Source organism: Dipodomys merriami, unplaced genomic scaffold (assembly GCF_024711535.1).
Source record: "Dipodomys merriami isolate MVZ:Mamm:240054 unplaced genomic scaffold, mDipMer1.0.p SCAF_1349, whole genome shotgun sequence".
NCBI lineage: Eukaryota > Metazoa > Chordata > Mammalia > Rodentia > Heteromyidae > Dipodomys > Dipodomys merriami.
In genome coordinates, this window is record NW_027202659.1 from 22,365 (window position 1) to 49,444 (window position 27,080).

The 27,080-nt window shown below is 48.7% G+C and overlaps 2 protein-coding genes across 8 annotated transcripts in view; one reads left to right on the forward strand and one right to left on the reverse strand.

Annotated features, from left to right (window-relative positions):
- Positions 1 to 3,657: 3,657 nt before the first annotated feature.
- LOC138825131 (NACHT, LRR and PYD domains-containing protein 3-like) overlaps positions 3,658 to 27,080 on the reverse strand; it is an 88,488-nt gene continuing 65,065 nt past the window's right edge. For all 7 annotated transcript variants that reach the window (XM_070019549.1, XM_070019546.1, XM_070019543.1 and 4 more), the window contains one exon: positions 3,658 to 5,421. In XM_070019549.1, coding sequence (XP_069875650.1) covers positions 5,331 to 5,421 — 91 coding nt within the window. In that variant the 3' untranslated portion in view covers positions 3,658 to 5,330. The remainder of the gene's footprint in view (positions 5,422 to 27,080) is intronic.
- LOC138825135 (olfactory receptor 2B11-like) lies at positions 14,903 to 15,859 on the forward strand. The gene has a single exon (XM_070019561.1). The coding sequence runs from the start codon at positions 14,903 to 14,905 to the stop codon at positions 15,857 to 15,859; it is 957 nt and encodes a 318-aa protein (XP_069875662.1).

The window sequence follows — 27,080 nt, forward strand, 5'->3', positions numbered from 1 at the left end:
CATTGTCTAAACCATACAGGTAACCTTATGTGTACTCCAAATGTGTAACCTGACCCAGGCCCTAGTCCTGACACATACATGTACCCTAAAATATTCCCTAACATATATCCCATCACACACCCTAACTGTGGCCCATACTCACACCCTAACATGTACCCTGACTGACATCCATACGCCAGCATGTACCCTAACTCTAACACCCTATGTACCTCAACCCTAAAATTTGTGGTAAACATTAACATGTACCCTAACAAGTACCCTAACGTGTACTCTAAGTGAGCCTTACATGCACCCTAACATGTACCCAAAATGCTCCTGTGCTCTGCTCTTCCACAAGCCCTGCCCCTGGGCTGCACACTTCCCTGCTCTAGGCAGAAGGTGCTCTAGGCAGGTGCACTGTCCATGGAGGACACTGGGTGCAGTGAGGGCTGCTTCCCACCAGAGGGCGCTCTAGCTGTGTGCACCGTCCTCCTCACCACCAGGGGGTGCACTGACCACTGCTTCCCACCAGAGGGCGCTCTAGGTGTGTGCACCATCCTCCTCACCACCAGGGGGTGCAGTGACCACTGCTTCCCACCAGAGGGCGCTCTAGGTATGTGCACCGTCCTCCTCACCACCAGAGGGTGCAGTGACCACTGCTTCCCACCAGAGGGCGCTCTAGGTATGTGCACCGTCCTCCTCACCACCAGGGGGTGCAGTGACCACTGCTTCCCACCAGAGGGCACTCTAGCTGTGTGCACCGTCCTCCTCAGGACCCCGGGGCCTCCCACAATCTCCGCCCCTGGCCCGCTCACTTCTCCTTTGCCACACCCCTCCTGTGCTCTGCCTCCCCACAAGCCCTGCCTCTGGACTCGTTCTTGCCCCACCCCTATCACTCTCTGCCCCTCCACAAGCCCCACCTCTGGACCGTTCACTTCCATGCTCTGCTCCTCCCACAAACTAGAGGGTGCAGTGAGCACTGATTCCCACCAGAGGGCGCTCTAGGCTTGCATACTGTCCTACTCCTCTCAAGACCTGGAGTACATTAAGGGCTGATTCCCACCAGAGGGCGCACTAGGCAGGTGAGCTCCTTGCTGCTCTCCTCGGGACCCAGGGTGCAGTGAGAGCTGATTCCCCCAGAAGGTGTCTAGGCAGGCTCATAGTTATCTTCTCCTGAAGACAGGGTGAGGGGGGTGGGGTGCAGTGAGGCTGCTTCCCACCAGAGGGCGCTCTGGGTGTGTGCACCGTCCTTCTCAGGACCAGAGGGTGCAGTGAACACTGATTCCCACCAGAGGGCGCTCTGGGTGTGTGCACCATCCTTCTCAGGACTAGGGTGCAGTGAATACTGATTCCCACCAGAGGGCGCTCTAGGTGTGTGCACTGTTCCCAGGACCAGAGGGTGCAGTGAACACTGATTCCCACCAGAGGGCGCTCTAGGTGTGTGCACTGTTCCCAGGACCAGAGGGTGCAGTGAACACTGATTCCCACCAGAGGGCGCTCTGGGTGTGTGCACTGTCCTCAGGACCAGAGGGTGCAGTGACCACTAATTCCCACCAGAGGGCGCTCTAGGTGTGTGCACTGTTCTCAGGACCAGAGGGTGCAGTGAACACTGATTCCCATCAGAGGGCGCTCTGGGTGTGTGCACTGTCCTTCTCAGGACCAGAGGGTGCAGTGAACACTGATTCCCACCAGAGGGCGCTCTAGGTGTGTGCACTGTCCTTCTCAGGACCAGAGGGTGCAGTGAGGCTGCTTCCCACCAGAGGGCGCTCTAGGTGTGTGCACCATCCTTCTCAGGACCAGAGGGTACAGTGACCACTAATTCCCACCAGAGGGAGCTCTGGGTGTGTGCACTGTCCTCCTCAGGTCCAGGGGGTGCAGTGACCACTGATTCTCACCACATGGTGCTCTAGGTGTGTACACCATCCTCCTAGGACCCCAGGGCCTCCCACTAGCCCCTCCCCTGGACCCCTCACTTCTGCTCCCTTGCCACACCCCTCCTGTGCTCTGCTCTTCCACAAGCCCCGCCCTTGGACCGCTCACTTCCAAGCTCTTGCCCCTCCCTTCTCGTGCTCTGCCCCTCCACAAGCCCCCCCATTGATCTGCTCTTTTGCACTCTTGCCCCATCCCTCTCAAGCTTTGACCCTCCACAAGTTCTGCCTCACTTCCAGGCTCTTGCCCCTCCCCTCTAGTGCTCTGCCAGTCCACAAGCCCCGCCCCTGGGCCGCTCACTTCTGGGCTCTTGCCCACCTCTCTCGTGCTCTGCTCCGCCCACAAAACCTGAGGGTGCAGTGAGCACTGATTCTGGCCAGAGGGCGCTCTAGGTATGCACACTGTGCTCCTCTCCTCCCGGCCAGGGGTGCAGTGATCACTGATTCCCACCAGATGGTGCTCTAGGTGTCCATACTGTCCTCCTCAGGACCCAAGGTCCTCCCACAAGCCCACCCCTGCACTGCTCACTTCCTCGCTCTTGCTCCACCCCTCCTGTGCTCTGCTCTTCCACAAGCCCCACCCTGCACCTCTCACTTCTTGTTCTGCTCCGCCCACAAAACCAGAGGATGCAGTGAGCACTGATTCCCGCAAGAGTGTGCTCTAGGCTTGCACACTGTCCTCTCCTCAGGACCTAGGGTGCAGTGATGGCTGATTCCAACCGGAGGGCACGCAAGACAGGTGAGCACCTGGCTCCTCTTCTCGGGACCAGGGGTTGCAATGAGGGCTGTTTCCCACCAGAGGGTACTCTAGGCATGCTCACTGTCCTCCTTTCCTCAAGACCAAGGGGTGCAGTGAGTGCTGATTCCCACCAGATGGTGCTCTAGCTGTGTACACGATCCTCGTCGTCTCAGGACTAGAGGGTGCAGTGACCACTCATCCCCACCAAATGGTGCTCTAGCTGTGTGCATTGTCCTCTTCTTCTCAGGACCAGGGGGTGCAGTGACCACTGATTCCCACCAGATGGTGCTCTAGCTGTGTACATGATCCTTCTCGTCTCAGGACTAGAGAGGTGCAGTGACTGCTCATTCCCACCAGATGGTGCTCTAAGTGTGTGTACCGTCCGGCCTCTTCTTCTCTGGTCCAGGGAATGCAGTGACCAATGTTTCCCACCAGATGGTGCTCTAGGCCTGCACATGATCCTCCTCATCTCAGGACCAGAGAGGTGCAGTGACCACTGCTTCCCACCAGGTGGTGCTCTAGGTGTGTGCACTGTCCTCAGGACCCTTGGCCTCCCACAAGCCCTGCCCCTGGACTGCTCACTTCCTGCTCCTGCCCCACCCCTGCGGTGCTCCACTCCTCCTGCTAGCCTGTAGCTGCAGCTACTTCTGCCCAGGACACAGCACAGACTCAGGAGCTGAAACTGCGACCCTGAACAACCACAAGCTAGGGTTTTTAAAGGCAACATCCACGTGGTCCAGCCTGGCCACGCACAGGTGGCCAACAGGGATTGTAACACCACATAAGGGTTGCATGTTTATGTCCATGGCCGGTGGGTTACAGTCCGACTCCTAGGAACTGTTTGAACTAACCTATCATTCTGGCTTGAATTGGCAAGCAAATTTGGGGTCCCCACACAAAGCAAGTGGATATTCTTACTCTTGGGGTTTGTATATTCCGGAAACATAATGTCCTATGCCCCTGCATCCTTGAAGCTGGGGGCTGTTACAAAGATAGCTACAGGAGATTTATTACAAAGATAGCTACAGGAGGATACACAATGTGCACACCGAGGCATCGACTCCCTTGAAGCAGGAGGCAATCGATCACCGGGTGGGATGCACAGCACAGCAGGCACTGTTCTAATTGGGCAGAGTATGAGATAGGGCTGAAGTCCATGTGAAATATGCTTTAAGGTCTCCCTTCATGGCCTCTCTTTGTTTTTAGTAAAGGATCAATTTCTCAGTTTAGTTTTGCTCACACAGTCTGGGACCTTCACAGTCTAGGAGACCCTTCGCCCTACACCATCTCTCAGTGAATTCTCACAGTGTCAGCTCAGGCCCAGCAGTCACGGCCAGCAGTGATCTGCCGGGTGCCAGGAAGGAGATGGGGGGCCCCATCAATAGGGAGGTCAAATATGGAGGTAGAGGCTGCCGGCAGAGGCAGGAACATTGTAATGGGTTGTGTTCCCAAAGTTCATATATGGACGCTCTCATCACCTGGTACCTGTGAATGTGACCTTACATGGAAGTAGGCCTTGGCAGGAGATCAACTCCAGTTCCTGTTGTTACTGTGCCGCTAAAAGTGGGAAATTGGGTCCCAGAAATGCACCCAGGGATGATCCTCTGCAGAGACGTCACCCTGCTCTCACAGGCTCAGAAGCTGAGAGAAGACCTAGAACACACCGTGTCTTGTACCTCCTGAGTGAATGTGACCCAGAAGACACTGATTCCATGCTGCTGGACTTCAGAGCTGTGAACACAGATCTCTAAACCACCCAGTCTGCAGTGGTGTGTCAGAGCCACACTAGGGAAATAACACACAAGTGTTCCACTCTTTCCACACGCTCTCCAGACCACAGTGCCTCCCCCAATTTCACACAAAGGGTTTTATGGAAAGCAGGGCCCTTCACAGGACATAGCCATGGCCAGGTGGTCACTTGCGTCTGTCTGGCATCCACGGCCTCGGCTCTCCACCTCCTGGGACCAGAGGGGAAATTATGCCAAGAAACAGAGGTATGATGTTCTGAAGCTGGTGAGCCTCTACGCTGCTGATGCTGGATCTCAGGATCCCAGCGCTTGGGTCACCTGTGCTTGGAAGAGCCAAGACGTCTCTTGTGAACTCAGTGGGGAACGTGACTCAGGAAGGTTCGTGAAGAGGCTATTCAAGCTGGTCATGGCATTTCGCCCATGTCCACCGAGCCCAGGCTGGCCCTTTAAAGGGGGGAGGGTGGAACAGGCTGTGTATCCACACCCTGCTTCTCAGAGAGGCCTGGGGCGAAACCACAAGGGGGAAAGAGAAGAAAGAGGCCGGGTGTCAGGATGCTAAGGTTAGGGACTCCTCCCACAGGGCTGAGAACTGACGAGGGGCCTCCTGCTCCATCCACATGAGGGCCTCTGAACAGTGTGGAGTGACCCTTCTCAGGAGGCCCAGGCCCAGCAACAGTCAACTTTTCTCAATGTGCACATGAAGCAGCTGCCAAGTCAGAGTTCTAGAACTTTCAGGACAGCCTGCTGCCTGCCCAATGGGAGAGCCAAATGCCCTCTGAGTCCTCAAGCAGCCCACTCCTGCTGGGCCTGCAGGAGGACATGCTGGCCTCAAAGCCTCCTCGTAGGCCGTCCAAGTCGAGATGTGGCAGACAGTCCCTTACCCAACCTTCTGAGCGCCCTCTTGGAGGGAGAAGGCAGGCCTACTGCAGCCAGCATTCATTCATTATCTGTTCCACGTGTCGATGTAGACCATTGCTGAGCCAACTGAGTAAACCACAGGACTCTTGCATTTTCAGTTATAAGCCACCTGGAATAGAGACCAAAGGAAGCAGTCATGGTGTTAAGCAGAAAGTGTTTTCAGAGATTTGACAACCTCAAAAATCCTCTATCCCACCTCAGGTAATCATCGTGACAGATTTGAAAGTTAAGGTGATTCTGAACATGTAATTCTAATAGGCCATATATTTTTTATAGATTTAAGTCACTCTTTATGGAATTATTGCATTTCTAATTTTCTCGCTCTTCTTTTTTCTTTTTCCTATTTTTCTTCTACAACCCCTGAAATTTGTCTTTTTTTTTTTTTTTTTTTTTTTTTTTTTTGTCATGGGGCCTGAACTCTGGGCCTGGGCGCTGTCCCTCAGCTCTTCAGCTCAAGGCTAGCACTCCCACTTGAGCCACCGTGCCACTTCCAGCTTTTTTCTGCTTATGTGGTGCTGTGGAATCAAAGCCAAGTCCTCATGCATGCAAGGCAAGCACTCTACCGAGCCACCTTCCCAGCCCAAATTTGTCTCTTTAAGCTGCTTTCTTCCTTTTCAATTATTCATACAATTGTGTAATATGAAACTCAAACAGTCTTACACATTTTCTCCATAGATTTAAACTGTCCCTAAGTTTAATGTTTTCAAAATATTATAAAAAATAAATGGATTCTTTTCCTCTTCTGTGATCAGAGATAACTTTTTTCTCCTGTAACTCAAGCTTCCTGCTACAGAAGCTTTTCTTTCCATTGACTGGGGAATATTTAGTGTAAATGTATCTACCTATGTTCTCTGAACAAATATACCTATTTCACAACATAGATGAATCTGGATCTTATTTATATGTAAGAAACCAATAGAAAAAAATAACAAACATTGGGTGATTCTATTTCTCTGAAGTATAGAGACTAGTTTGAATCATATATAGTAAAATGATGATTAAAAATGAAATGATGGATGACAGTATCTAGGGTTAGGGATGAATGAACAGGGAGGTAATTTTACTAGGACTACTTAGACTGATAAATAGATTCTAGAGTTGAATGGTAGTGATGGAGAACAATACAAATACACAATACCACTAATCTGTACACTTAAATATTCTACACATAAACATGTTTTGCTCAATGTTATGTCCTGTATATTTTATTACAATAGCTGAGTGAAACTGCAAGGCTCTAAGTTAAGTCTCATTTGATGGCCTCTTCAACAAGAAAAAAGTTGCATAACTATGTAGCTACTTGAGCATTCTCAAACTAAAATCTGCTATTTGAGCCTCCTACATCTTTAATCCAACTGAACTGAGAAAATAAAACAACACTGGTTATGAATTCCCTTAATAATTTTCCTGGACGTGATGTGCTAGAGAAAAAGACTGTGTGATGCATTTATGTGACATGAGAGCAGTTTGGACTGGAAGATAAAAATGGTGGCAGGAGGGGGATTTTAAAGATAGGAAGGACATAGAAGACAGAGAGAACAAGAGGGAATAATATTGTAAAGTTATTAGAGTTGACTGAATGTATAGAGATTACCCGTTATGTTTGGGACATTCCAACACTAACTTTATCCCTACTTCAAAGCAGAGCATAGGTTAGTATGACAGAGAATCACCCAATATTTAAGAATTCTATTAGGGAATCATCCTATCAATAGATTGGGAAACTTGTGGTCATTGTCATAGAGTTATGGAAATAGAAAAGTTCTACTTATCTCTTTCCTTGGTAATATATGTATATGTATGTTTGTACTTACACATATATGTATACATACATATACACATATATTTATATGTGTGTAAAGCAGAAGGTCATGGAAAGAGAAAATCTTTCCCCAACACATTTGTCCTTCTGGGCTTCTCAGAGCAGACATGGCTGCAGCTCCCCATCTTTGCAGTGCTCCTGGTCTCCCACATCCTCACCCTCATTGGCAACAGCTCCACCATGCTTCTGTTCATGATGGAGCCCAGTCTCCAGCTGTCTTCCTAGACAACTTGTCCTACTGGACTCTGCATCACCTGCACTACTGTCAGCTGCTTCTGTCCAACCTCTAGGGCCCAGAGAAGTCCATTTCCTCCTGGGGATGCACCACCCAGCCTACCTCTTCCCTTGGACTGATCGATGTGAATGTGCACTGTTGGCAGTGATGGCCGTGATGGGCTTTGATCTATGTGGCAATCTGCCATCCTCTCAGATACAGTCTCATCATGCATCCCTGGGCATGTGTGTCTGGAGCTGTGTCCTCGCCAATTCCCTGCTACAAACTACATTCACCCCCAGCTTCCCCTCGGTGGGCATCACACCATGGACCACTTCTGTGAGGTGTCTGCCCTAATACAGCTGACTTGTTAATTGTCTCTCCTCGACCTTGGGTGCCATCCCTTTTGCAGTGATGGCTCCCTCTGGTGCTCATCTCCTACACCCTCATTGCTAGGGCTCTGCTAAAGTTCCCACTTAGTTCCCACTTGGTGGTTGTCACCATGTTCTTCAGTGATCCTCAGATGGCAGTCTCCTGAGTAGCTAGGATTACAGCGTGAGCCACCAGTGCCCGGCTAACCAAAGATTTTTTTTGCCCCTTCTGAACAGGCAGCTGACTGTGGTATTCTCTGTACCTGTCAACATTCCAAGTGCGTTACAAACATCAGCTCATGCCTCCCCGTGACAGATTTGGAGGGCAAAAGCAGTTCTTGACCGGTGCTGATGGCTGACACATCTAACCCTAGCTACACAGGAGGCTGTTCTGAGGACCACTGTTCAAAGCCAGACTGGGCAGGAAGGTCTGGAAGATTCTTATCCCCAATTAACTAGAAAAAAAAGCTGGAAGTGGACATGTGGCTCAAGTGCTAGAGCGGCAGTATGCGCGCGTGCTCCTGTGTGTGTGTGTGTGTGTGTGTGTGTGTGTGTGTGTGTGTGTGTGCGCGTGCGTGCGTGCATGCGTGCGCACGCGCGTGCATATGCCAGTCCTGGGGCTTGAACTCATGGTCTGAGGAATAACCCTGAGCTTTTTGCTGGTCTACCACTTGAACCACAGCTCCACCTTTGGCTTTTATTGGGGGGAGGAGGGGTGGCAAGGGATAGTTAATTGGACATAAGACTTTCATGAAGAAAGCCTGGGCTGACTTCAAACTATGATCCCCAGATTTCAGCCTCAGGAGTATGTAGGAGTATGTGAATGAACCACCAGCACCAGCTTTGAGAGAAAAAAATTAGCAATAGTACAAAGCTCCCAGTTCAAACCCCAGTACTGGCACATACAAAAATATAATAACTCCTGTATTTTGCAAATGCAAATGGGGCTTGGAGAAGTTAATGACCTGCCCAGAGGCTCTGAGACTGCAGAGTGATAGACTTCAGTCCTGAAGTCAGTTCAGACCTCAACCACTAATTGAACACATTGAACCTCCACTCTGAATTCACAGTGCTTAGCTCCTCAGCTCTAAATAATAATAATAATTATAATAATAATAATAAGTCTCATGCTCTCTCATTTCTCCATTTCTTCTGGTCCTCTGTTCTTGTATAATTTGCTCATTAATTACAAGTACTTCAGGATCAAAGAATGCCTCAATTATCAGCCAACCCCTAGACACTAATTAAATAAAACATCAGGGAAAACATCCCCAAACAGAAAATAAGCTTTTCCTCCCAGTCTCTCAGGGAAAAGAGCAAAACTCTCCTAGAAAACAGTGGAGAAGATAAGGTCAAGTTTAATCTCAGAATACTTTTGAAATAAGCAGGAAGCAGGTCATTGAAAGACCCGTTGTGTTCCTCAGAAGTCATCTCCACTGTGTAAGTGTGTTTGCTTGCTATACCATCTCCAGGTAGCACAACTTAGAGAAAATCTCCAGACCTGTGACACCAGGAAAACCCCAAAGCCCTGCATGTCCCCAGCAGGCCGGCAGTGAGGAACCTCAACTGTTAGAATGAGTTTTCAATGCCTGCCAAGGTCAGGTACGGACAACGTCTCAGTAGCCTCATCTGAACACCAACAAGAGGCACTTTCCTAATATATGCTCCACATGTGCAGAGCGTATCTTCCCAGTAGACACGCCTCAGGCTGCTCCATCTTTAAACCGAGTCTTCTGTAGAAGCCATGGATCCATCAAGGTAAATCCCTCATGGTGCCCTTGACTTGGGACAAACAAAAACTCTGCATTATGAAGTAGTGGACCTTGTGTTTAGTTTTTGCAATATTTGCTTTCAAAAAATTTAATAGGTAGAAACTAAAACTGCAGTATAAAAGCTTTTGCAACCAGGCAGGAAAGAAAGTCTGTGAAACTATTATCTCTAAATGACTTTTTAGAAAAAGACAAGACACAGATCTGTGGCTATGGTAAGAGTACTAGCCTTGAGCACAAAAGCACAGGTCAGCACCTAGGCCTTGAGTTCAAGCCCCAGGACAGATTTTTTAAAAGGCTTTTGTTTTATTTTAGCAGACAAGTATTGAAGACAAGAGTTGAGATTTCACTGTTAGAATCTCTCATTCTGTCAGCTAATGTTTTGATTTATTTTAATCATAACCTCTGTCTAATAAAGAGCATGCTATTGAATTAGGGCTTGCAAGTACATCCTGTACTTCCCACTGCTGCTAGGATGAGGACGCACCTCTGGCATCAGTTAAAAAGCTGGCTTCCCCAGGCCTCCTCCCTAGGATCGAGTCTGTGGTGTGATCTAGGTCTGGCCTTGGCAGGTGCCCAGGGCCTTCTGTTTTCTTAGATGACAAGAACCCTAAGTAGAATTTCAGATTGAGTTTTTAAAAGATGCTTAGATCTTTTCAATAAAGCTGTGTTTCCACTCCTGTGCTACTCCAAAGAATTTCCTTTTTCATGTGGTAGAGTAGGTGGAATGCTCTCAATATTCTTTTTTTTTTTTTGGGGGGGGGGTCCAGTCGTGGTGCCTGAACTCTGGGCCTGGGCGCTGTCCCTCAGCTCTTCAGCTCAAGGCTAGTGCTCTACCACTTGAGCCACAGCACCACTTCTGGCTTTTTTCTTTTTGCTTATGTGGTGCTGAGGAATCGAACCCAGGGCCTCAGGCATGCAAGGCAAGCGCTCTACCACTGAGCCACCTTCCCAGCCCGCTCTCAATATTCTTGTGAAACAATCATTATACTTTCCCCCACTATTCTATTGAGTACTGTGTGTGTGTGTGTGTGTGTGTGAGAGAGAGAGAGAGAGAGAGAGAGAGAGAGAGAGAGAGAGAGAGAGAGAGAGAGAGAGAGAGAGAGAGATGGGGCTTGAACTCTGGGCCTGGGCGCTGTCCCTCATCTCTTCAGCTCAAGGCTAGTGCTCTACCACTTGAGCCACAATTTATACCACTTCCAGATTTTTCTGCTTATGTGGTGCTGAGGAATCGAGCCCAGGGCCTCGTGCATGCAAGGCAAGCACTCTACGACTGAGCTACCTTCCCAGCCCCTAGAGAGTTCTTAAAGAGATTAGTTTTACAAATGGAATTTTGTAGCCAGGCACTGGTGGCTCACGCCTGTAATCCTAGCTACTCAGGAGGCTGAGATCTAAGGATCGTGGTTCAAAGACAGCCCAGGCAGGAGAGACTGTGAGACTCCTATCTCCAATAAACCACCAGAAAACTGGAAGTGGCGCCGTAGCTCAAGTGGTAGAGCGCTCGCCTTGAGCTGAAGAGTGCAGGGACAGTGCCCAGGTCCAGAGTTCAAGCCCCACGACCTACCAAAAACAAACAAACAAATGGAATTTTGTCTCTATCAAGATCTGTTTTAACACTGCAAGCTGTGACAAGGCAATGAGTGAAGTCAGAAAGTGAGGGAAGCTGTAGAGTTAGCAACAACCAGTCAGGCCAGAGACCCACCTCCTTATAACCCCCTAGGGTATCATTGAGACCATAATCTCACATTGCCATTACCATCATGAATGCAGACATGGGCCTAATATATACCATAAAAAAGTGGGCTTTAAAAGCACACCAGGCTAGGTGCCAGTGGCTCACGCTTATAACCCTAGCTACTCAGGAGGCTGAGATCTGAGGATCACGGTTCAAAGCCAGCCCAGGCTCAAAAGTCCAAGAGACTCTTATCTCCAATAAATCACTCAGAAAACCGAAAGTGGCGCTGTGGCTCAAGTGGTAGGGCACTAGCCTTGAGCTGAAGAGCTGAGGGACAGCGCCCAGGCCCAGAGTTCAAGCCCCATGACTCAAAAAACAAAAGAAAGAGCACAGGAGCCAAGGGCCAGTGACTCACACATGTAATCTTAGCAACTTTGGAGGCTATCAGGACTGAGATTTGAAGACAGACCCAGCAGGAAAGTCCATGAGACTCTTAGCTCCAATTAACCTCCAAAAAACCAGAAGTGGGCTATGGCTCAAATAATAGAGCATCAACCTTGAGGAATAAAAGCTAAGGGACAGCACCAGGCTCTGAGTTCAAACACCAGGACCACCACAAATATAAACTAATTAACTAATTTCTAAAAGTGCTAAACCTGATTGTGCCCTGTCACAGCTTGCAGTGTTAAAACAGATCTTGATTAGAGACAAAATTCCATTTGTAAAACTAATCTCTTTAACTACTCTTAATAGTGGGGGAAAGTATAATGATTATTTCTCAAGAATATTGAGAGCAGGGGCTGGGAAGGTGGCTCAGTGGTAGAGCGCTTGCCTTGCATGCCTGAGGCCCTGGGTTCGATTCCTCAGCACCACATAAGCAAAAAGAAAAAAAGCCGGAAGTGGCGCTGTGGCTCAAGTGGTAGAGTGCTAGCCTTGAGCTGAAGAGCTGAGGGACAGCACCCAGGCCCAGAGTTCAGGCCCATGACCGGACCAAAAAAACAAAAAACAAAAAAAGAATATTGAGAGCATTACAGCAAACAGTATATACTTTCACACTACTGAAAGAAAAGGGAAATTTACATTTAACCACTTAAACTTTAGGATTTGAGTCATTTTTAAATAACTACTGAGTTCTTTAAGATAGCAACTCATGAAAATCTGCTTTTTGCAACCTCTAAGTGAAATAGATCTCTGTAAGTCTTACAATCTGTGGATAAAGCACCAAGTCAATAATTTGGTGGGGGAAAACTCCATAAATTACTTGCATGTCGGATTTATTTTCAGGTTTATCAATAAGCACAGTACTCCCATTAGAACGGGCAGGGCTTGAGGTAGAAGGCTGGAAGCTAAAGGGGCTCTGTAGCAAAGCCACAAACCAGCAGACGGCAATGCTATGGTGTCTTGATAGTGACAGTATCCACACGTTACATTCACTTGTTTTCTATCACTAAGAGATCAGCTGCTTGGCAAAAAGTCTACCTGAAATCTAAATATCACTCCAGTGTGAGACCAGTTAGCACTAGACTAATTTCTAAGGCCATCTTATTTTTTATTAAACCCCAACAGTTATTTGCTACACTGCACAAGAGCTTTCTTCCTTTGTTAAAAATTCTATGCTTATAAATAGCTATGTCTTTTAAGCCTAGCTTCTACATATGATCCAAAACATACAATACTTTGTGTTTTGAATTTGGTTTGTCTCACTCAAGATAATGTTCTCCAAATGCATCCATTTTACTGCAAATGAAACAATTTCATCTTTTTGTGATTATGTAATATTTCACAGTATATATAAAATATACTATACACTAAATGTATAGTATATATTCTATATATGTATATGTGTGTGTACATAATCTTTATCAACTCAACCATTTTGGGTTTCTCAGTTGACTCCATTGTTTGGCTATTATGAATAGCATAGCAATAAACATGGGTAGACAGGTGTCTTTCTGTGTATGAATTTATACTCATTTGGATATATGCTCAATAGTGGTATAACCCGGTCATAAGAAAAATCCACTTTTAGTCTTTTGAAGAACCTCTATACTAATTTACAAATTGGCTGTACTTCTCACCCAGAGTGTATGAAGTTTCTGGTTTCTCTGCATCTTCACAAGCATATGATGTTGGTTGCTTTCTTTTTTGGTCAGTCCTGGCGGCTGAACTCTGGGCCTGGATGCTGTTCCTCAGCTCTTCAGTTCAAGGCTAGCACCCTACGACATTGAACCACAGTGCCATTTCTGACTTTTTTCTGCTTATAAGGGGCTGAGGAATGGAACCCAGGGCCTCATGGATGCAAGGCAAGCGCTCTACCACTGAGCCACCTTCCCAGCCCATGGTTTTGTGTTTTTTTGGTTGTTTTTTTTTTTTTTTTTTTTTTTGGCTGGTCATAGGGCCTGAACTCTGGGCCCTGGCACTGTCCCTCAGCTTTTCGGCTCAAGGGTAGTACCCTATGACATTGAACCACAGTGCCACTTCTGGCTTTTTCTGCCTGTGTGGTGCTGAGGAATCTAACCCAGGGCATCATGCATGCAAGGCAAGCACTCTACCACTGAGCCACCTTCCCAGTCCAACTTCCCAGCCCAACTGGTTGCTTTCTTGATGGCTGACATTCTACTATAATTGTTTCTATGGAAAATATAGCACATAAACCAAATTGAGAGGCAAAGGGGAAGGGAGAGCAAAAAGAGCATGAGTAACTCTGTAACACATTTCAAGTATATATGAAAAAAACATAAAGAAAATGATAACAGGTGATCAAAATGAGGTTGGGCAAGGAAAGAAAAATTCTGTGAGTGGGTACAAGCAGGAAAACATTGGGCTAACAAGAGGATGAAGGACGATGAATACTGTACTAATCAGTCATTTACAACTGTGAAAATGGAATAAAATCTGCTGAAATTGTTTTGGGAAGAAGGAAGGGGGCAAACAGAGTGATATGGTGAAGATGAATAGATTATAGTGAAAATGTGTGGGGCGGGTAGGCGGGAAGGCAGGCAGGCACATTAGAAAATAATTCTAAGCCAGGTTTAGGCCTGTTATCCGAGCTACTCGGGAGGTTCAGATTTGAAGCCAGTCAAGGAAGCAAAGTCTGTGAAACTCATATCTCCAGTTAACCAATTTCGCTCAAATGCTAGAGTACTAGTCCTCAGTGAAAAAGCTAAAGTAGTCTCCAAGTTCTAAATTAAAGCCCAAGTAACAGTATAGAAAGAAAGAGAGGAAGGAAGGAAGGAAGGAAGGAACGAGGGAGGGAGGGAGGAAGGGAAGGGGGGAGGAGGGGAGGGAGGGAGAGGGAGAAAAGAAAAAAGAAGAGTCTCTGCTCCAGAACCTTATCAAGGAAGGTCATCAGGAGTGGGGTCAAGATTAAGCCAAGGCTGAAATACTATTTAAAATTGTTACTCATGTAGTATGGATCACATGAAGACTTTAACCATCTTCAAGATTCTGACACTGAAGTCAGATTTGTTTTCCTCATTTTAACAGATGCAGAAAGTGAAGTTCTGAGAGACTACATGGTTTAGTTAAGATCAGAGAGAAAGGAAAACCTAAGAACTGCATGCTGCTGTTCTGATTTGCTTCTGACTGCTCCACATCCCAGTGTCTTCACAGAGGTCGGGAAGGTGAGACAGGGTTGGAAAGAAGACAGGGAAGACACTGGCGCCAGAAAAAGGCTTCACTATTTATCTCACGAGTTATTTGCTTGAGCCTCCTAACCGCTACCAGAAGATGCCTCGGCATGAGAAGTGACAACCACAGCACCGCGGGGGGTCCCCTGACAGACTTCATCCTTCTGGGTGTTTCTGACCGACCATGGCTGGAGCTGCCTCTCTTTGTGGTCCTCCTGGTGTCCTACGTTCTGGCAATGTTGGGAAACATTTCCATCATGCTGGTGTCCCGCCTGGATCCCCAACTCCACAGCCCCATGTACATCTTCCTCAGCCACCTGTCCTTCCTGGACCTCTGCTATACCACCACCACGGTACCCCAGATGCTGTTCAACATGGGCAGCTCCGAGAAGACCATCAGCTACGGAGGCTGCACAGTGCAGTATGCGATTTTCCACTGGCTGGGGTGCACGGAATGCATTGTCTTGGCCGCCATGGCCCTGGATCGCTACGTGGCCATCTGCGAGCCCCTCCGGTATGCCATCATCATGCACCGCTCTCTCTGCCAGCAGCTGGTGGCTGTGGCCTGGCTCAGTGGCTTTGGCAACTCTCTTGTTCAAGTGGTTCTGACTGTACAATTGCCCTTCTGTGGGCGGCAGGTGCTAAACAACTTCTTTTGTGAGGTGCCAGCCATGATCAAGTTGTCCTGTGCTGACACGACCGTGAATGACACGACACTAGCGGTGCTGGTGGGCTTCTTTGTGCTTGTCCCCCTAGCTCTCATCCTTCTCTCCTATGGCTTCATTGCCCGAGCTGTGCTCAGGATCCAGTCCTCCACGGGAAGGCACAAGGCCGTTGGGCCTTGTTCTTCCCACCTGGTGGTGGTCTCTCTCTTCTACCTACCTGCCATCTACATGTACCTGCAGCCTCCCTCCAGATACTCCCAGGAGCAGGGCAAGTTTATCTCTCTCTTCTATTCCATAATCACCCCCACCCTGAATCCCTTCATCTACACTCTGAGGAATAAGGATGTGAAGGGAGCTCTCAGAAGGCTCCTGGCAAGGATCTGGAAGCTCTGCAGATGGTGAAGATCTGAGATGAGGCTATCACCACCTATTCAAGTGAGCATCTTATACTTACGGAATTAGTAGCTAAGCAGCAAGCATTTTGAGAGATTTGAGAACCTGGAAAATCCCCAAAACATCTCACCTCTCATGTGCTAATGCCAGTGATTTGCAAGTTACACTAATTTGAACATGTAATTCTAATAGGCTATATGTTTATAGATTTAAATCAGTTAATTGAATTCTTTCAATTCTAATTTTCTGGGTTTTTTTTTTTTTTTTTTTTGGCTGTCAAGGGGCTTGAACTCTGGGCCTGGGCGCCATCCCTCAGCTCTTCTGCTCAAGGCTAGGGCTATACCACTTGAGCCACAGCACCACTTCCAGTTTTCTGGTGGTTTATTGGAGAAAAGAGTCTCACGGACTTTGCTGCCCAGGCAGATCTCAGCCTCCTAAGCAGCTGGGATGACAGGCGTAAACCACCAGCACCTGGTTCCTTTTTCTTCTTCCTTTTTCTTCTCTCCTCCCTCAATTTGTCTCTCTATAAGCTTTCTTCCTTTTCAATTACTCCTACATGAGTAATATGAAACTGAAAGACAGTCTTACACATTTTTCCAGATTTAAACTCCCCTGTTTAATGTTTTCAAAATAATGTGACTAAGTGAATTCATTTCCTCTTTTGTGATTATAGATGACTTTTCTCCTGTAATTCAAGTTTCCTCCTATAGAAGGTTCACTCTCCACCGACTGGTGGAGAGTAACTAGTCGAAATACATCTACCTATGTTCTTCCCTATCCAAACATACCTATTACAGATTTCAACATAGAAATTAGGTACAGTAAGGGAATAACAACAGCCACCGATAATTTTTAGAAGGACAACCATAATATTGTGCTAATTTATGAATTGTATAGTTTGAGAATGATCCATTTACTATATCTGCACTGCAGTAGACAGCAGAGTAAAGAAATTGTGAAAAATAAAACTGAATAAAAGGGAAGTTACCCATGACTAACTCGGAAATCTAAGAGACAAAATATAAAAACAAATAAAAATTCTAGAAATAAAAAGTACGACTGAAATCGTAACATAAATACTGCAGAAATTCAAAGGCATATTTCAGCAAATAGTAGAAACAATCAGTAAACTAACATGGGCCAAAAGAAATCACAAAGGTGGATAATGGTTTCATCATTGACCACAGTGAGGGAAGCAACCCCCAGTGCCAAGGGCCAGACACAGGGCACTTGACATCCTCAAGTTCAGAGGGGTGGTGTTCTTCACCCTCAAGGAGAGCATGGACAGAGAAAGGCTCCCCAACTTTTCTGGTGAGGATGCCTTGAGACAGGTACCCTGGCCTCAGTGTCCTCACAAGCAGCCAGTAGGCCCTCAGGCCTGCAGTTTGTGGTCCTGAGTGCTGAAGAGGTCACACACAGTGGCCTCTCCGTGCTTCGTGGTGGAGTAGGGAGTCCAGAGCAGAGCACACCGGGATTTTAGACAAGACTGCCCTCAAGACTGTGCCCCGGCTGGGAAGGTGGCTCAGTGGTAGAGCGCTTGCCTTGCATGCATGAAGCCCTGGGTTCAATTCCTCAGCACCACATAAGCAAATGAAAAAGCCGGAAGTGGAGCTGTGGCTCAAGTGGCAGAGTGCTAGCCTTGAGCTGAAGAGCTGAGGGACAGCTCTGAGGCCCAGAGTTCAGGCTCCATGACTGGCAAAAAAAAAAAAAAAAAAAAAAAAATACTGTGCCCCGGCAGCCCAGCTTCAAGGAACACTGGCGGTCACTGTTACTCTCCGCACAGGGCATGGCTGAGGTCACAAGCCATGCCCCCTCCTTGCCTTACGGAAGAATGAGGACAAACAGCAGGGCAAGCACGATTTCAGACAGAGATACCCGGGAACTAGCACTCTGGCAGCAGTGACCTCAAGACAGTTTCTATGGCTGCACTGGTGATGCAATCAGCCTGCAGCCCCAAGGGACCTCTTGTGGCTGGCAGGCCTGGGCCCCAGGCACCTGTGAGGATGCACAGGATGCCCACAGCCAGGCTCAGAGGTTAGGGGAGAGAGCACGACTCCAGGAAATTTTAGAAATGGTACAGCTGTGTCAATTCTTGGATAGCGGCTGCTAATGGAGATAGTTGGTGATGCATGGAAGTAGCTCTCAGCCCCATAGTACCACCACGTGGTCACACCAGGCCTGAGCCACATGTGGTGAGGTCGAAGGGCATGGCCACACAGGGTGGCAGGGAGTGAAATGGAGCCCAGAGTCATCAAACATGACCACCTAATAGGCAGAGCCCATTCAGCAGCAGTGTCTCCTTGGCAGCTGTGGCAACAAGGGCAATGGCAGCATCCCTCAGGCCCCAGGGCCCACCGCTCCCCCAAAAGACCATGTCCACATACGGACGTGGTGCAAGGAGTGAACGGGGCCCAAGCCATCAGCTATGGCCGCCTCACAGCCAGCACCCAGGGGGCAGTGGTGTCCCCTCCGCAGCTACGACAAGGTCAGCGCCATCAGCACTCAGCCCCAAGGGCCCACAGCTCCCTCAACGATGCCCTTAGATCCAGCTTCTGTAGGTGTCACTGGCAGTGGCTGTGCCAAGAGAAAGAGTGGGATGCTGAGAGATTAAAGACTGGGTCACAGCCAGGTTGGCACTTGAGAAAAGTGGAGGAGATATCCAAGCCAAGCTGCCAGATGGGCAGTCGAGTGAACCTAGAGGCTGCAAGTCAAGCCTACATTGATGTCATTCTACTCTTTCTCTAAGTTTAACATGATGGCCTTCTTTTCTGTTTTCCTAATCACAACACATATCTTAACTACTACCACTTACTCTACCTCACATGCACCCTAACAAGTACTTCATATGTATGGAACCATACCATAACACATGGCTTAATCCTAAACTGTACCCTCATACATGCCCTTACCCTAACACGTAACTTAACCCTAACACATAGCCTCACTCTTCATATATATCCTAAGTACCCTAACCACCAACATGTACATCAACAAGTACCTGAACAAGTACTCTAAACCTAACATGCACTCTAATGGTTTCCCCATTCTACCTTCAAACTACCATCTTCACAACTCATCCTCCTGTGAAGGTAGGATTAAGAGTTTGAATAGCTGGATGCTGGTATCTCACGTCTGTAATCCTAGCTATTCAGGAGGCTGAGATCTGAGGATCATGGTTAAAAGCCAGCCTAGGCAGGAAAATCTGTGAGACTCTTTTCTCCAATAAACCACCAGAAAACCAGAAGTGGTACTGTGGCTCAAGTGGTGTAGGTAGCACTTCCTTGAGCTGAAGAGCTGCAGAACAGCACCCAGGCCCAGAATTCAAGCTCCACAACCAAAAAAAAAAAAAAAGTTTTAGTAAATAAAGCCAGGTGAGGAAATTATTTTGAACTGGAGCTCTAGGTAGCCCTCACCTCTCAGGATGCATCCAACTGAAGGATCCTTGGAAGGCAACAGGATCACTTGCCTCCCAGAAAGAAAGTGAAGACTCACGCCTGTAATCCTAGCTACTCAGGAGGCTGGGATCTGAGGATAGCGGTTCAAAGCCAGCCCGGGCAGGAAAGTCCATGAAACTCTTATCTCCAATAAGCCACCAGAAAAACGGAAGTGGCGCTGTAGCTCAAGTGGTAGAGCACTAGCCTTGAGCTGAAGAGCTGCGGGACAGCATTCAGGCCCAGAGTTCAAGCCCCACGACCGACAAAAACAAAAAACAACAACAACAAAAAAGTGAAGACTCATGAGGCCAATGAAGTTGACAGAATGAGGACTTAGATGGTTGCCAGCCACCTCAAAGGCAAGCCTCAGATACTGAGTTTGAGTTCTGATCTCTGACCAATGCATAGGAAAAAAGAAGAGGGGAAAAGGAAGAGAAAGAAAAAGGAGAAAAGGAAGAAAGCAAAACAAAAGAGAAAAAGAAAAAAAATTAAACTCCTTGAGGCCTTTCTCTCCATGTTATATCTTGTATATGAATACATACCCTGGAGCATTTCAATGAATCCTCTCTTGAGTACCTTATTTTACTCCCTCTGGCGGTAATATATTTAGGCACTTAGGACCTCTTCAGCCATACTTGTACTCTGTTTCTGGTTTTACTTTTTTTTTTTTTTTGGTCGGTTGTGGCCCTTGAACTCTGGGCCTGAGCCCTGTCCCTCAGCTCTTCAGCTCAAGTCCAGCGCTCTAGTGCTTGAGCCACAGCACCACTTCCAGTTTTCTAGTGGTTTACTGGAGAGAAGAATCTCACAGACTTTCCTGCCTGGGCTGGCTTTGAACTGTGATCCTCAGATCTCAGCCTCCTGAGTAGCTAGGATGACAGGTGTGAGCCACCAGCGCACGGCTTTACTACATATTTTTTATGCTGATACTGGGACTTCAAATCAGGCCTGGACACTGCCCCGAGCTCTCTACAGCACTCTGCTTTTCCACTCTGTGTGACGCTGACCTCTTACACACCAGTTCCTACACACTCTGCTTTTCCACTCTGTGACGCTGACCTCTTGCACACCGGTTCCTACACACTCTGCTTTTCCACTCTGTGTGACTCTGACCTCTTGGACACCGGTTCCTGCACACTCTGCTTTTCCACTCTGTGACGCTGACCTCTTGCACACCGGTTCCTGCACACTCTGCTTTTCCACTCTGTGACGCTGACCTCTTGCACACCGGTTCCTGCACACTCTGCTTTTCCACTCTGTGACGCTGACCTCTTGCACACCGGTTCCTACACACTCTGGGACTCCTGCTCGCTGCTAACCAGGACCCTTCCCTGCTTCCTTAGGACTAGAGTCACAGACGGGAACCAAGAGCCAGCTCAGCGCTACTTGTGTTTGTTCGTTTTTCCGGGGGAAAAAGCATTCTTTACAGCGCTGACCTGAGCTCTCCTTGGAGCACGATGAAAGGGACAGCCGCTCCTCTTTCGAAGGTAGCCTGGAGGGGGGCGCGGCCCGGGGCCTCCGCCCTGAGGGGGGGAGGCGGGAGGAGGCCGGGGACACCTGCGGCTGACGCCGGCCCCGAGCCCGAGGGAGGCGGGAGGAGGCCGAGGCCGGGCCTCAGACCGGCCCACGAGGCGGGCGGCCAGGCGGCTTCGGAGACAGAAGCAGCCGGGGCCGGGCACGGGGCGGTCACCGCTCACGCCGGGGCCGGGCACGGGGCGGTCACCGCTCACGCCGGGGCCGGGCACGGGCGGTCACCGCTCACGCCGGGGCCGGGCACGGGGCGGTCACCGCTCACGCCGGGGCCGGCCCGGCCCGGGCTCCGCCGTCCCCACGGGGCCACCGTGAGGCCCGGCCCGCGGCGTCGGCGGTGGCGCTCACCCCGCGGCCCGCTGGGCCCCGCGCGGCTGCTCCCGGCCTGGGCTCCAGCGGCGGCCGTGTCGCAGCGGATCTCCCTGCAGGACGGGGCCGCGGGTGGGGACAGTCGTGGAGAAGACGGCGGGTCCCCACCCGGGGCCACGGCCTGAGGATCCGGGGACGTGGCCGCCCTGGCGGGAGCGTGACCAGCACCGCAGCGTGGACGGTCATCTTGGCGGCGGCCTGTTGGGGGCGTGGCCAGCGCCCCGCGGCGGCCTGTTGGGGCGTGGCCAGCGCCCCCGCGGCGGCCTGTTGGGGCGTGGCCAGCGCCCCGCGGCGGCATGTTGGGGGCGTGGCCAGCGCCCTGCGGCGGCATATTGGGCGTGGCCAGCGCCCCCGCGGCGGCCTGTTGGGGGCGTGGCCAGCGCCCCGCGGCGGCCTGTTGGGGGCGTGGCCAGCGCCCCGCGGCGGCCTGTTGGGGGCGTGGCCAGCGCCCGCGGCGGCCATGTTGCAGAAGCCGCAAGCCCGCCCCGACAGGGACGGAAGGAAGCCGGTCCCGAGGCCGGCCGCAGGGCACCAGGAGGAACCCATTCACACGGGATGGCGCCTTTGAGCCTCCAGGAGCACATGGAGTGGGAAAGGTGCCCGACTTTCCTCAGGGCTACCTTGGGACCGGCACCCTGACCGCAGCGTCCTCACAGGGCTTGCGCGGTGACAGTGGCGTCGCCGCGGCCCGCAGCACTGGGCTGCGGTGTTTGCATCCCGCGCCGAGGAGTCCGCAGGTGGGGGGAGGGCCGGGCGCCGTCCAGGGGTCTGTCCGCGCCTGTGGGGGGCTGTCCAGGGGTCTGTCCGCGCCTGTGGGGGGCTGTCCAGGGGTCTGTCCGCGCCTGTGGGGGGCTGTCCAGGGGTCTGTCCGCGCGTGGGGGCGCTGTCCAGGGGTCTGTCCGCGCCTGTGGGGGCGCTGTCCAGGGGTCTGTCCGCGCCTGTGGGGGCGCTGTCCAGGGGTCTGTCCGCGCGTGGGGGGCGCTGTCCAGGGGTCTGTCCGCGCGTGGGGGCGCTGTCCAGGGGTCTGTCCGCGCGTGGGGGCGCTGTCCAGGGGTCTGTCCGCGCGTGGGGGCGCTGTCCAGGGGTCTGTCCGCGCCTGTGTGTGGGCGCTGTCCAGGGGTCTGTCCGCGCGTCGGGGGGAGGGTCCCCGCGCCGCCCTGGCCCGCCCGGGTAGGAGCGGCCTCCCGGCCCCCCAGGTCCTCCGAAGGCCGGCAGGCACCGCGGTTCTCGGGACAAGCTGTGTGGAGGTCACCAGCGGCGCCCTGGCCTCGCCTGGCCTCCCGGGAGAAGAGGAGGCCAGCCCGCGGAGTCACACGACGCCTGCCTTGGAGGGATGGCGACCCGGCCCGCGGCCGCTGCCCGGCCCCGGGATGCGCCCACGGGATGGCCACGCCAGGCTCAAAGCGGCCAGCGCAGAGAGCAGGGCACCCAAAGGTTTTAGCACCCGGTGGGTTACTGCCATGCTGGCGCTTGGGTAGAAGCGAAGATGGTGATGTATACAAGCCTCCACGGGACCACCATGTGGTCAGACTAGGCCTGGGCCACAAGTTCTGATGCGGTGGCAAGCCATGGCCACACAGGGGAAAGCAGAGAGGAATGAGCCCCAGGCCTTCAGACATGGCCTCCTGGAGGGCAGTGACCAGGCAGAAGCAGCATCACCCCGTCGGCTATGGCAGTAAGGGCGGTGCCAACAGACCCCGGGCCCCAGGGCCCACATCTCCCTCAGCAGTGCCCTTCGCTCCAGACACGGTCGACTGGAGGTGGCCAACCGACCCAGAGCGGGCAGCTGTGGGGTCAAAGACAGGATCTTAGCCAGGCAGGAACCTGAGCTAACTGATGGAGGTGTCCAAGCCACACCACCAGATGGGCAGTACAAGCCAAGTTCACGTCCTGTACTGTATCATCACTCCAGAACTCAACCCACTCATCTACACTCTGTGAAACAAGGATGTGAAGGCGGCATGGAAGAGGATCCTACAACCCCAGGGTGGGAGGAAGGCTTTCAAAGACAGATGATCTGCCTGTGTTCTGAAAATATCACCCATACATGTAACAGCCCCAAACACACTTCAGTTCAGGCTGGCAGGGCTACTTTTCCGAATTGAGTGCCCATTAGCATCTAGGTTAACCACCGTGATCACTGGAGAAATATTTCTTCTAGAACATTCTATTAGAGCTCCAATAGAGCCATTGTGCTTTTATCTGAACTCTTCTCAAATGTCTTACTCTCACAGACACAATTCAAGCATGGTAGGCTCCATCACTTACCAGGGCATGAGAATAGAAATTAAGCATTATTAAGATCGTAGTAAATAGTACTAAATATTATTGATAAACTTTTAAGTACTCTTTTGAAGTTTTTTTTTTCTTTAACCTTATAATTGACCCTTCTTCGGGACTATAGCTGCCTTGAGCTAAGCACTGATTAGGCAGCCAGATTTTCCTTATATCAACATGACCTCATCCCCAGAAGACAGGGCCCTCAGCATATAGCATGTTCTGTACTTCAGTAGAAGACCTATGGTTGCTGAAAACACAATCTTATATTTGTCTAACAGACTCTACCCTCATTGGTGCAAACTTGAGAAGACCATTGAGATTGGTGAAGATGTCCTTGTCCCTTCCCCCTTCTGACCATACAAGCAGTCTGGCTCAGTTCACTTTGTGAGCAACTAGGAAATATCCTACTTGCTAAGTTGCTGATGTTATAACATCTGGTCCCAGGCCAAATTGATGTTGTAACGTCAGGTCCCAGTAAAGACATTCTAGACATTCTCTCAACTTATCTTGCACACCGTTCTCACATGGTACAACTAAAAAAAAAAAGGAAAAGAAAAGCCATGATTGGAAAGGACATTAGCAAAACTGACCAGAATATCAAGGGCAGACACTGGCTGGCATCAGAGAACACTGGTATATAGTGGAGGCACCCACTGAGGGCAGCTGTCAGAATCAACTGGAGAAAGAGTGTTCCTGTGAACCTCATGCCCTCAACCTAGCTGTCAAAAGCTAGGACTGATTGCCACTGCCTACTGTCATCTGGGATGCCTACATATACAGAATAACAGAGAGCTTCTCCCCACCTACCAACTGTTTCCATCTGGATAGAGCAAAAGAACACAAGTCAGCTGGTTTCTAACAAGAGGAGCAGCACAGTCCATATGTCTATGGGATGCTGGAGAACATTATTCGAGTCTTACCCAGGTTCTAGTGCTATTATCATTTTTAGATTTCACATATGAGTGAAAACATGCATATTTGTCTCTCTGGATTTGATTTATCTTGATCAAAATTATTTCCTGTTGGGCACCTGTGGCTCATGCCTTTATGGGCATGAGATCTTAGTATCACAGTTCAAAGTTTGCCCAAGAATCTGCAATGAACCAGTAAAAAAGCTAAACTGTAGAACACCAGCTTATTAAAAAAAAAAAAAAGACACCAAGCAAAAGTGCAAGGCTCAGAGTAACATTCCCAGTATTTCAATATCACCACACACACACACACTATAATCACATTTCATTTTCCTGCAAACAACATAATTTCATTATTATGAATTAATAATGTCCCATAGAATGTGTATACTACATTATTTATCTGCTTTCATATTTAGCATGAGATTCTGTAGCTGGGTTAGGTGATAAGTGCTTCTATAAAAGTGGATGTGCAGGTGCTCTATCTCTATGCACTTATGGGTCATCTTATACATGTTTATTTACTATATCAGGTAGTTCCATTTCCTCATCTCATTTTTTTATTATAAAGCCTATACACAGAGGGATTATATTATGTAAGTCAGGTAATAAGTGCATTTCTTTTTGAACAGTGTCACCACTTCTCTGGCTCTCTCCCAGTTTTTCCTTCCTATCCCCAATTTTTTGTCTATATTTGACCAATTTTTATAAAAGTGTGTTTTTATTAAAATGTCTCTAAAAGTTGAAATCCATATAAAGACAGATTACTCCAATGTGTTGACAAAATACCTTATTACTAAATGAGTTTAGAAATACAGGTATTATATGTTGCAGAGCACCTGGAAGTTAGGGACCTGGACGTGTCACTAATCGGTAAACAATATTTTCAAGTACTTAGCATTTTGTAACTATTAATACATAATCATTTGCTAATTAAAACTGTTAAAATTGTTATTTAAATATGAGCAGATAAGGGCACTTCATACTATTGTTTGAAACAGTAAAACTGATTTTTAAAAAGTTAATAGAAGTGTATTTTTGCATTAAAATACATGAGAGCAATGACTTAAAACTAGATTTTCAGAACACATCATTTGATCATTTTGCTGTGTACTAGGTTTCTTAAAAAGAACATTCATGCTACTGAACAACGCCTGAGTCTTAAAATCTTACGTAGGTTCAGGTAGTGCCAAATGCTTAGGAACTGGGAAAAATATGTACATATCTCTAGTGGGCATTTTTGATGTAAAGAAGATGATCTTAGGAACTTTAGGTCCAGTAACTTTATGAGTAGTTGCAAACAATTACTTTGAAATTACTGAGAAATTGAACCCAGGGCTTCATGCATGCTAGGCAAAAGCACTCTACCACTAAACCATATTCTCAGCCCTCATTCTACCTTTTAGTGTGCACTGTTCTTGATTATGAATGAATATACTTAAATCTAATATCTTGTTCTTAAATGTTTTCTGTGATGATGTCAAGTATTGTTGCAGTCCCTCTCTGAGAGCCTCTTGGAGAGCCCCACATTATGGCGACATTCCAATTACATTCATTTCATGCTTCAGAGAACTTGAGAGATGAACTATTTACTATGTTTCTGAATAGTCAGTTGCCTGTCATATCTTTTCCACATGGCGATTTGAAAATAATCATTCAAACCCAGCCCAGGGGCTGGGAGGTAGCTCAGTGGCAAAGTGCTTGCCTAGCAAGTGCAACGTCCTGGGTTCGATCCCCAGTACCAAAAAAAGAAAAGACAAAAAAAATACAGTTAAAAGAAAAAAAACCCAGCCTAGGCTCAAAGGTCTATGAGAATTATGTTCCATACCAACAAAAGCCTATGAGAATTATCTCCCATTAACCAGCAAAAGCCTATGAGAATTATCTCCTATTAACCAGCAAAAGCCTATGAGAATTATCATCTCCCATTAACCAGAAAGCCTATGAGAATTATCATCTCCCATTAACCAGCAAAAGCCTATGAGAATTATCATCTCCCATTAACCAGCAAAAGCCTATGAGAATTATCATCTCCCATTAACCAGCAAAACTCTATGCGACTTATCATCTCCCATTAACCAGCCAAAGCCTATGAGAATTATCATCTCCCATTAACCAGCAAAACCTATGAGAATTATCTCCCATTAACCAGCAAAGGCCTATGAGAATTATCATCTCCCATTAACCAGCCAAAGCCTATGAGAATTATCATCTCCCATTAACCAGCAAAAGCCTATGAGAATTATCATCTCCTATTAACCAGCAAAAGCCTATGAGAATTATCTCCCATTAACCAGCAAAACTCTATGAGAATTATCATCTCCCATTAACCAGCCAAAGCCTATGAGAATTATCTCCCATTAACCAGCAAAAGCCTATGAGAATTATCTCCCATTAACCAGCAAAAGTCTATGAGAATTATCTCCCATTAACCAGAAAGCCTATGAGAATTATCATCTCCCATTAACCAGCAAAAGCCTATGAGAATTATCTCCCATTAACCAGCAAACTTATGAGAATTATCATCTCCCATTAACCAGCAAAAGCCTATGTGACTTATCATCTCCCATTAACCAGCAAAAGTCTATGAGACTTATCATCTCCCATTAACCAGCCAAAGCCTATGAGAATTATCTCCCATTAACCAGCAAAAGCCCAGAAGTGGAGTGTAAGTCAAGTAGGTGAGCTCCAACCTCTACCAAAAAGGCT

Coding starts and splice junctions, on each gene's coding strand:
- LOC138825135 (XM_070019561.1), top strand. CDS start 14,903: ATGAGAAGTGACAACCACAGCACCGCGGGGGGTCCCCTGACAGACTTC.